This window comes from Periplaneta americana, chromosome 3 (assembly GCF_040183065.1).
Source record: "Periplaneta americana isolate PAMFEO1 chromosome 3, P.americana_PAMFEO1_priV1, whole genome shotgun sequence".
Lineage (NCBI taxonomy): Eukaryota > Metazoa > Arthropoda > Insecta > Blattodea > Blattidae > Periplaneta > Periplaneta americana.
In genome coordinates, this window is record NC_091119.1 from 120,899,797 (window position 1) to 120,911,849 (window position 12,053).

At 36.2% G+C, this 12,053-nt stretch overlaps 1 protein-coding gene across 1 annotated transcript in view; it reads right to left on the reverse strand.

The window, feature by feature from the left end:
• Positions 1-661: 661 nt before the first annotated feature.
• The window catches only part of stum (mechanosensory transduction mediator stumble), a 228,329-nt gene continuing 216,937 nt past the window's right edge, over positions 662-12,053 (reverse strand). The window contains exon 7 of the mRNA XM_069821472.1: positions 662-1,034. Within this exon, the coding sequence (XP_069677573.1) occupies positions 922-1,034 (113 nt within the window). The 3' untranslated portion in view covers positions 662-921. The remainder of the gene's footprint in view (positions 1,035-12,053) is intronic.

Sequence of the window (12,053 nt, forward strand, 5' to 3'; positions counted from 1 at the left end):
ATTGAATAGCCGTCCAGAACAAGGTTGTAACCCTCATTTCTCATAAGTTACCCTTTTCGTGAATAATGCTTGTTAATGATGTGATATGTATAATGTTTGCACTCGTATTAAAATCAGCACACATATCTGATTGTAAACCTTGCTCTTAAAATATAAAAGTATGTACAGTACAATGTGTTTTTCCCCATTTTTTTTTAAGAATTTCGTATTTGCTGGTTACAACCTTGTTCTGGGCAGCTATTCAATTAAGCCTGTACACCAGGGGATTGAAACTGAGAGAGGAGTTTCCAGTAACAAGACTGAGCAGGCCATTGTTTTGTTGCCCGATCACCAGAAGTGCTAATTGGATGCTAGTGGTAAACACTGTTGTATACGAGTTATATCTCGTAGGCAACAGAAAGCCACACAGAAGAACAAAATAGCCGCCATATTTCTTTTTGAGACGAGAGCCTGATATTTTATCAGTCGTTTGTATGCACGACGGTCTGAAAAATCAACCATAATCACATGAATTAGACAGTATTCAATAAATTCCGCTATAAAAAAGAAACATTTCTGGTTTTGTTTTTATTCTCTTTACAAATGAAAACAGACATTTGATTATAATCTTTTTTTAAGATGGAAAAAACCAGATTTTCAAAATATTTTTTGTTACCCTACTATGTCATATTAGCCATTCTTAGTCATTTCAACTTTACTTATGTACATTTTATTTATTATTATTTTAAAGTATCCCATATAATCACTGTCACAACATGAGGAAGAGGCTTGGTGCTAAAGTTTCCATTATTATAGAAAAGATACAAACAATTATAGAATACTTTCCAAAAATCTTTATTGTGCGTGTGCGATTGTATGTATGTATTTATATATGTAACAATAAGTACAAAAATAAGGATGATTGAGATGATAAGCCGACTACTAGGCCGGTCGACCACGTTCAACATCATGATTCTGCTGAGTGACAGGAGCAGCCAGGCGGTCCTCTTGCTGCTGACTTGCAGCCTGCGCCTGTTTCAGTTTCCGATGCTTTCCTGCAAACACATGGGCAGTGTTAGTATGCTGTGTTTATCCCGTATGTTATGAATCAGTTAAGTGGCAAATTTCTCATCGACAGCTGAGTGTGGTCAGTGTAGTAAATAATTATGTCAAAAGTTATAATGAATGTTACAAACCAAATAATAAATAAAGTTATAAACCTTAGTAGGAAAGGTAAATCTATGCTATAAAGATACATTATACATTCCTATTTCCATTTTGCAGGATAACTATGACATTTATGCGAGTTTTCAAACCTTTTCGTGGACCATACAATAAGCTTTAAGAAAAAGGTATCTACGAGAAGCACAATACCTGGTCACTTTATCTAAGACAATTATAAGAATATATTTACGATCATATAATGCGAGTATCCTTGAAATCGATAGTTTTTTAGATAAAAGTATGGGTAAAAAGTGGCATAAGAATTTCTATTTCAGGAAAATAGATTTACTTTATTACTACACTACTGTTTGTGAAAAGTGCAACACCCACAAAGAATGGCTCGAATGACTCCAAACTCGGGAGATATGTAGAACAGTATACCACCAATAATTGATTACGTTTCCAAAGAGATGGCATACACATAGGCCCAACAATGACGTCTCTTGTGTCACCAGCAAGGTCAGTGTTATGTCTTGCTCAGTCAGTGCAAACGAAGTGGAAACGTGAAAGCTAGTGCAGGTTTGTCTCGTCAGCGTGGAAGGGCGCAATATCAGCACGTGAGTAAGGTCAGTGCAAACGAAGTGGAAACGTGAAAGCTAGTGCAGGTTTGTCTCGTCGGCGTGGAAGGGCGCAATATCAGCACGTGAGTAAGGTCAGTGCAAACGAAGTGGAAACGTGAAAGCTAGTGCAGGTTTGTCTCGTCGACGTGGAAAGGCGCAATATCAGCACGTAAGTTCGAACAAGGCAAAATAGTTGGTCTTCAGGAAGCGGGTTTGTCATACCATGACATTCGGCTCGTACAGGGCATGCTACTACGACAGTGATGCGTGTGTGAAACCAGTGGATAGAAGAGGGTCGTACTCAGAGACGAGCAGGTGCTGGACCACATAATGTGACCACAGCACGGGATGACCGCCATCTTGTCCGCATGGCCGTGACGCATCGTACCGGTACAGCTTCATCCACAGTGTTGAGTCGACGTTGGAGTACTACAATGGGTGTGGACCTGTCTGCGTCAACGCTTCGTCGCCGTCTTTTGAGGGCTGGACTAGTGGCTCGCATGCCGTTGCGTCGGCTTCCATTGTCCAGAAACCACCAACCCCTTACACTGCAATGGGCACGTGAACGCCGTCACTATCGTGCTGAGTTGCAAAATGTAGTGTTTTCGGATGAGTCCCGCTTCAACTTGTCCTACAGTGATGGCCGCATACGTGTTAGACGCTACCGTGGTGAACGCAATCTGAGAGCGGGCATTGTTGAGCGGTATAGCGGACAAACGCCTAGTGTGATGGTTTGGGGCGCTATTGGATACAATGTGAGATTTCGCCTGCTACGTATTTAGGGCAATCTGAACAGCAACCGCTACATTAGGAAGGTTTTAGAGCCCGAGGTACTGCCTCTCCTTCAGGCAACTCCACATGCCGTATTTCAGTAGGACAATGCCCGGCCACATATGGCGAGGATTGTGCAAGCCTTCTTCGAAGAACGACGGGTATCACTGCTTCCCTGGCCTGCATGTTCGCCAGATATATCGCCCATCGAACATATATGTAATACGGTTGGTCGGCAACTTGTTCCTCATGGTCCTCCAGCACTTTTGACGCTTTGTGGACTCGCATACAAAGTGCGTGGATGGAGATTCTCCAGGAACATATCCAGGCCCTCTTTGATTCCATGCCAAGACGCTTAGAGGCTCTGATTGCAGCGCATGGAGGCTTCACACCATACTGAAATCTCACGGTCACAGATCCGGTAGGCCTACACTTCTGTAATTCTAATCATTTGTGTATTGTCATGTACCTAATCTGTGGTATCAATTTCTTTCTTTTCAGTCACGTGTATCCTTCTTGGTGTTGCAATTTCCACAAACAGTGTATTTTTCACCAACGCCTATGAAGGTGGCAGAGTTACTTTACAATCTTAATAGCTTCTTGGGCGTCCTTTTCATATGCGAGTACATGTTAAAACTAGTTATTGCTTATTTATTACCAGGTGGTTATAATTAAACTGACGGTGTAGGAGTGTGAAACCTCGTAGATATGCTAATCAAGCAATTCGCTCGTGATTTATAAAAAAAAATAGTTTCAAGTCTTGCCACCAGTTGAAAATATGGCGCTGTGAGCAGTCAGAACATGTCTGTATCGTTGCTTACGAGATTATACCACAGTCTATTATATAAAGCCGCGAAGCTCAATATGTAGTAAAAATGCAAACATGGGTAGTTGCCCACCACTAGGATCGCTACTATCGCCTCATCATCGCAGATCTCTCTCCTAGCAGCCGACAAAATATGTTACACTTTCGTTGTCGTGTTCTTTTGGATAAAATTAACACCTTCCTTCCATTATTGAAATATTAAATGCATAAAGTTAATTTATTATTTTAATGAAGTATATTAAATTCCACCATAAACTCGAAGATACCTGCAAGAAATAAGTTAATATAATTTTTGTTTGTGCAAAACGAACTGAAATTTGCTATAATAGCTTCACTCATTCAAGATTATAGCGATAATTAACTATGAAACCAATAAATATTAATTTGCATTTCTCTTTACAACAATAATAATGGAAATATGAATTAATGGAGTAACTTACGTGTACCGGTACTTGTAGTGTAGGCTTACGTAGTTAACAAAGTGGGATGAGGTTAAGCAATAATAATCATACCAGAATTGGAAATAAAACGTGATCAATAAATTTTATTGCAACAGACTTTTTCTACGTCTCTAGTAAAGCAACAAATAAAAATAACAACAAAATTAACAGCTATAATTAAAAACATATCCTTTGAAGAAAAAAGTAGGCCTAAGCAATAATAATCCCACCAGAATTGAAAATAAAACGTGATCAATAAATTTCATTTAAACAAACTTAATTTTTCTACGTCTTTAGTAAAATAACACATAAAAATAATAACAAAATTAATAGCTAGAATTAAAAATATATCCTCTGAAAAACAAAAGTAGTCCTAACCTTTATTTCTCTGGAAATTTAGCAGCCTAAGTGACAGAACTTTAACCGGTATCTAATGTCCTTTCGGTTAGACTGAAATTTAAGGATATAATGTATTCTAACAGTCACAAAGAACTTCAAATTAACAGTTTTGTTTCTGCACAGCATTCTTGTGGAAACCCAGGAACCTTTCTGAATCTTTCGGAAATCGGACAAATGATAACTCTGGCCTCTTTCTCTTACTGTTGCTACAATTTATAGCACTACAAACGTCTCCTCCTTGTCCTATATTATTATTCCAATTATTATATTTTAGCCATTAACATTTTCATTATAACCAATAACGAACATTTCACAAGCATCAATGTGAAATACGCAACGAGCTAGCACTCGATAGAAATACGACACAGTCCAAAGTCGACCATGGACAGTCTATTGTTTCTAGTTGCTAACCGCTTGGAGCGCTTTATCACGAGATTTGCAAAAAAAAAAAACACCTCAAGCTTCGCAACTGTATATAGTAGACTGTGATTATACATAGCACGATCGAGAGTAGGTCTCTGAGAGTCATGACAATTTCTGCCGCTAGGTTTGCCTCGCTGCACTAAGAAATGATGAATAGTTCCATTACTAAGCATTGTGTATCGTGAAAATAGTTTGATTAATTGTGCATTATTGATCGAGTACGAAAATTATAAATATGCCAAGCATATTACAGTCTTATTTGAGATTTATTGATGACTTGTTAAATATCAGTATGCAGATTTTCAGCGTCATTTAATGGAATTTACAATTTGTTTCCTGAAAGTCTGAATTTGTTGAATTAAAAATTTTGCTTCCAAACTACATTGTTCATATGGTTCATTTACTTTGGCAAGTTGATTGTTTTCAGTTCCGTGTTTTTCCTTCAGATTTCGTGCCCTCTAATTTGTTATAATTGCTGAAAGTGAACTACCGGTTTCTGCTACTTTGAGACATTATTATTATTATTATTATTATTATTATTATTATTATTATTATTATTATTATTATTATTACCATCATCATCATCATCATCATCATCAAAATCAAATTAATATAGTTCTTAGCTTGTCTTGCCTTACGGCAATCAATAGCGTTATTCGAGGAAAAGAGTATGATTTACCATCATCATTTATAGTGGCGAAATATTCCACGACAATGGTTAATTATTACTAGACATCGGATTTTTAGGCACTAAAAATTGCAGTTTTAGGCGCCTAAAATAAGCTCAAAATTTATAAAATTAGGCTCTATTTTAATTAAAATAGCCATTTTAGGCACATCATGGTATCATACTTATTTCTTTCACTGAAATGTTTAGTTATACACTAAAATACGCACAAAAAAGTATGTTTAAACATTAAAAAAAAATACTATATTATATTTATAAACAGAGCTGCACAAATTTAATATATTGCAACTAATGAAATAATGATTATTGATATCAAGATTACTCATTTTAAGTTATTGAAATTCAGTTCCATGCTCAGACTTTATTATAATTATCTGCACAGTACACCACCAGAATTTTTTCTAAATTCTCCACAGTTAACCTTTGCCTTTTGTCACTGAGAATCATTTTGAAAGCAGAAAAACTTCTTTCAACCGAAACTGATGTGAGAGGCGCAAATTTTAAATTAGGTACAATAGAAACATCAATACTTACTGGAACATTTACACTTTCCCCCGATATCACTCTTGATACTTTTTCCAACAATGAAAATCCTACATTCTTATTTAATACGTTGTCCCACTTATTTTTAACTTTTTTCCCAGTTTCGCCCAAAGCAGAATGTATGTCCACTTGAGCTTCCTTTACTATTGCTATTTGGCTACAAAGAGATTGTTTTTCACGTTCTAATTGTTCAATGCTTGCAGGTATGAAAGAAAAGTTTGATGTTATGTAGGCAATATCGTTTTTCACTCGTGAGTCATTCAGACAATCTTTCACTGCTTTCACACACGCTGCACTATCAGTTTCAGGTAATTTATCAATAACTGTGACCACTTCTTTAAAATACTTAGAATAATACACCACTGACTGAATCCAGGTTCCCCATCGTGTAACAACCGGCTGAGGTGGGAGTGGGATATCTGGAAAGTTCTCTCTGAATATTGAAATCCTGGATGGGGCTTTACAAAAACATTTTTTTGTGTTAGAAATAAACGAATTGACAAGAGGAAATTCATTCCGGATTGTTTCAGAAACCCTGTGAAGGCCATGTGCTAGACAGGTTACATGCGTGAGGTTAGGATAAAATGTTTTAAGAAGTGGAGCTGCAGCAACCATGTATGAGGCAGCATCAGTACAACACAACAGAACTTTAGAATCGTCTATATTACCTGAGTATAAACACTGTAGGCCTTTATTTACAAAATAAGCAATGGCTTGGCTATTCACTTTCGAAAGTTCCTTGACACATACGAGGTGTGGAATCGAAGGTCCATCAGGACTAAGTTTTCCTACTAACATATTTGCTATATACCTATTCATAGGATCTGAGGTTTCATCCACAGAGACCCATACGTAAGAATCACCTATATCCTCCCGAATGGAAGCTAAAGTTTCATTGTATATTCTATCTAAGTAATTTTTTCTTAGGGTCGACTCAGATGGGATATTTTGTTTGCAGTATTTTTGTAAAAACTGTCTTAAAACCGGATTTTCAATTGCATTCCAGGGAATGTTAGCAGCAACAAACGCTCTGGTTAAATCAGCATAGAAATTGCTGCTGAGATTGGATGAAGTAGGCTGTGTTGGTAAAGTTTGTTGCAGTTGATTTTTCTGCTGAGCTTTAGCCTTATGAGCCTCTCCTTGCACATGCTGCTTTAGGTGGCACTTCTTTTCTTGCGAAATCTAAAAATGTAAAGTAAACTGAATAAAATTAAAATAAAATCCTAATTGTTGTATTGCCGTATTTCTATCACAAAGTTAGTGGGTTCGAACAATCAAAATTTTAATGACTTGAAAATACTTTAACTATCGGAATTTAAAAGGTTAAAGTGTAGTGGTCTTAAAAAGAATTATACCTCAGGATAGCTCAGTCAATGTATAAATATTATAGGCCTACTCATTAAAATTAATAGAATTTATATATTTCAACTATTGTTACATACCTGTTTGCTACAAATCTTGCAGAATATTATTTTTCCATCATAAGTGAATTCTGAATATTCTGTTAGCCATTGCCGGATCAATGTAGATTTTGCACTTATATTTTTCGGCATTATCGCGTTAAACTTCACAGGAAAACGTCCTACCGCTCAAAACTTCTCAACACAAATAAGGTGAGGGAAAGAGCAACTGTTAACGAGCATTCAAATGAACCGTTGTTATTGAGATTCAATTGGACAAAAATACAAAGTTCCACTTATTGTTGCATTTCCTGGTAGTGTTAACACTAGGAGGGCCATTCTTTTAAATATTTTGTAACGGTTTACCCTACTAATTCGCAGTTTTACGACTTTTCATAAATATTTCAAAAACACTCTTTCTCCAAAAATTGTGATTTTATGACACTCTGAAGGGCAGTACAGCTAATCGGTTTCAGACCGAAAACAGTCATTTTTATAGTATAGTATATCTCTGAATCGGTAGCAGCACATGTTGTGATTGTTGCCTGCTTCAAAACTAAGGTTGGTTCTTTGTCGGCATTTATGCCTCCAAACATGTTAAATTCGGTGAAATCTATTGCGAGTGTCGTGAGATTCAAAACATTTTGTTTCCTTTATCAATGGTTTCATGGCCGGTGTGAAGCAAACTTTCCACTTTTTAAATGCCTTAAATTTCGCAGTGAATGTATGTATAAATTATAAAAAGTAAGAGAAAATGCGAAACTTTACAGTGAGTTAGGCATTTTTAGGCGAATATTAACAAATTAGGCTCTAATAACTGTTTTAGGGCATTTTAGGGCACTATAAAACTCTTTGAATACCTTTCAATTTCCATGAAACACAAATATTAATAATTATTTTTACTTTTCTCCTAAAGAAACAAAATAGGCATTTGCCCTAGAATCCGATGTCTGATTATTACTGCTGAATATTGACACATATACGATTTGCATTATTTAGGATACAACATACGCAACAATGCGATTTTAATGTTGAGAATGCAGAGTTTAGTGTAACGTACTCCCCTCATCCTCCAAGCCAAATCAAATATTATTACGACATTAAGAGTAATAAATAAATAATAATTACTACAATTATTCGTTGTGATAAAGTACAATTATCACTGCATGGTGTACCGAAAGTTTTACTTTATGTCTTCTTTAAATTGACATGTCATGAGTGACGACAGAAAACAGCTCAGGGGAGCGAGATTCAGACATTACTAAAAATGAAATGGGGATCGGGGAGAGCAGATGCGCATGTGCCTATGATCGGCAAATTCTAAAAAAATATTGTCCCTGAGATTCCTGAGATATTCGTTTATGTTTTGGTAAATGGTCAAATTCGAAAATCATTATTCTAATCACATATATTGCAGTATAACTTCCTAATTAATTTAATTCTAACTCCTAATTTAAAAACTGTTTACACACACTAAAGGTCCCGCGCCGTGGCGTCGTGGTCTAAGACATCCTGCCTAGGACTCGCGTTACGGAATGCGCGCTGGTTCGAGTCCTCATGGGGGAAGAAATTTTCTCATGAAATTTCGGCCAGTGTATGGGACCGGTGCCAACCCAGCATCGTGATGCACTTGGGGAGCTACGATAGGTAGCGAAATCCGGTTGCGAATGCCAGCTGTAACGGCTGGGAGGATAATGTGCTAACCACACGATACCACCTTTCTGGTTGGATGATCGTCCACCTCTGCTTCGTCATGTGAGCGTGAGGCCAGCAGCCGGATGGTCGGTCTAGGCCCTCCACGGGCTGTAGCGCCACGGATTATTATTATTATTATTATTATTATTATTATTATTATTATTATTTTATTATTATTATTATTATTATTATTATTATTATTATTATTATTATTATTATTATTATTATTATTATTACACACACTAAAATATCATAGCATTTGCTATTACTACCCACTACTGGATTAATCTTGCACAGGATAGGGACCGATGGTGACGGGCTTACGTGAGGGCGGCAATGAACCTGCGGGCTCATTAAAAGCCATTTGTAAGTAACAGGTTAATCAGCAGGCCTATTAGATATTTATTTCACCGCTGCAAGTTGTGCAAGAAAAATCGCACATTTGTACTAATCATGTATTATGACTGCTGTTTGCTTTAGTAAAAATCATAACACTTCAACGTCAATATATTTTTAAAAAAGAAAGGGATAAGTTAGGCCTACTTACAAATGATTAAATTATGGAGTCAGGGAAATGGAAGATAATGCAGTACCTTAATTCATTGGAATAATAATAATGATAATAATAATAATAATAATAATAATAATAATAATAATAATAAATGAATATGTGAAAAGGGTAGACTACACTGTTCATGTAAAATATATTAAGTTTCTTTCATTATTTCCGAAAAGGTACGGTGTATGAATTGAACAACAGAAAGGTAGTACCTTAGTTTATAATATGTAATATCTTTTAATATCAAGCATAACAGCCTTTTATTGTAATACTAGCCGTACCCGTGCGTTCCGCTGCACCCGTTAGAAATAAATATAAAGCAATTACATAATTAAAATAGGACATTTGATCCAGGGAAGATTCGTGTTTGATAGAAGGATAAATCGTTTAATATGTTACTTAATTTAAATTGTATTTAAATAATTAAAATGCGATCATTTTGGTCCAGAGACCAATCATTTGGTGCAATGACAATTCCTTTAACATGTTTCTTAATTTTTATTACATGCAACCATAGTTTAATGAAGATTGACATCATTTAGATTTAATGTGTATATTTTATTTTACTTGTTATAGGTTTCCATTGAATTGTGGTAATAACTTAATTTTAACCCTTGTTTTCTATGTATTCAGTAAATGGCGCTTGGCCCACTATGGTTCTGAACCCTTCAAATAACTTAAATTATATTATATAATATTACATATTATATTATATTATATTATATCATATCAGAAGTTACTCTAATAACATTATAGCATTATGTCCATCTAGAGAAACTACACTTTCCAATGGTGAAATAATAATTAATTATACAAATCGGTTAATTTAGCTTCCGATATTACTTCATACAAACACAGAAACATTCTCTGCAGGCTATCTTTTGTAGCTTTCGATTGTTGCTGTCCAAGGCCCCTTATAGACGAAGTCATTTGTTTTTTAATTCATTACACGGCCTTAGATGGCAGTTATTTTAATTTTAAAACTCATTTATCTCATGAAATATCAGTCCTATCAAAATTTTTCAAGGAATAAAACTTATCGCAAATTATTTTTAAAGAAACTTTTGTTATGTAACATTTTTCACAAAAATCAATAATAAGCGAGATATTTCGATTTATTTAATTCAGGCCCCCTTATAAACCCCGCTTTTTAATAATGTAGTTTGAACGCCATATAGCCTAAAATCTAAGTTACAACGAACTTAATTTATATCCAATTTTCATCGAAATCCGTTCAGCCATTATCGCATGAAAAGGTAACAAACATACAGACAGACAGACAGGCAAACAAAAATTTCAAAAAAGCGATTTTCGGTTTCAGGGTGATTAATTATATATGTTAGGACCAATTATTTTTGGAAAATCGAAAATTACCAGAAAAATTTCGGCTACAGATTTATTATTAGTATAGATAATTGAGACGTAGAAGTTTGGAAATTACGTCTATTGTCCATAAAATATTGTACGAAGCATTTAATAAGCATTGGTGAGTCATTTAAATGCCCCAAATGTCAATGTCATTTAAGTGTTCTGCTATGAATATTTAGTCTAGAACAGCGGAATTGGCATTACGAGGGAACCACTTCAGACGCGTATTTCAAGCGCTATGCGCCAGCTTGTATAATCTCGTAAGCAACGGTCTGTATACAGACACTGTATCAGAACGTGGTATGGGCGCAGGAAAGATCAAACACATGAACACTTGCGGACCTGCTAGGTGTACAGTGATATCTGCACGTTAAAGGGATCTGCTTGTACAACACGTGATTCCAGCTTTGCAAAAACGCAACTAACCACACCATTATTTTCATGCAAGATGGTTCAACACCACATGTCGCTCGCCAGGTGAAAGAGTTGCTGCGAGAAACTTTCAGTAATGACAGCATCATCTCTAGGTAATTTCCAGATGCGTGATCTTCAAGATTCCCCGACCTGAATCCATGTCACTTCTGGTTTTGGGGGATATAGATCGTGTCTATCAGGGACATCCGGTCACTGCCTGATCTAAAGGCTAGCATACGACATGTTGCTCTGATTTAATCAAATATGCTGCTAGTAACTGTCGACCATGCCGTGTTACGGATGAAACATGTTGCTGAGGTGGGAGGCCATGTTGAAGTTTTTTGTAACCACAGTTCCTAATAAACGTATACTTTATTTTTTTTCATGGAGTGCAGTTTCACAGAAAGGACTTTGCCGACAGACCTTCTACTGCCCCCTACTAATTGGTTGTCATAAATAAATGTCTTCCTTACTGTGACGGAAATCTTGTCTTCTCTTGTTAGTAACCAATCACAACCCTCGTTCAGAAGAATTGACAGGTGCCCGTCAAATCCACGTGGAGGCAGAGTTGCCGCATCTTTTCCGAATTTCAAGAATCCAGTCTGTTTCACTGCAAAATTTCGAAGGTCACCAGGATTATGGCAACTGTGCAATGTTGGGACGAGGGGACAGGATGGAATTGTCAGAGTTGTTTGTGTAGGAAGTCATAAATCTGTAAGTGGGTGTTCAAAGGAGCCACCGAACTGCACTCCTTGAAATAAAAT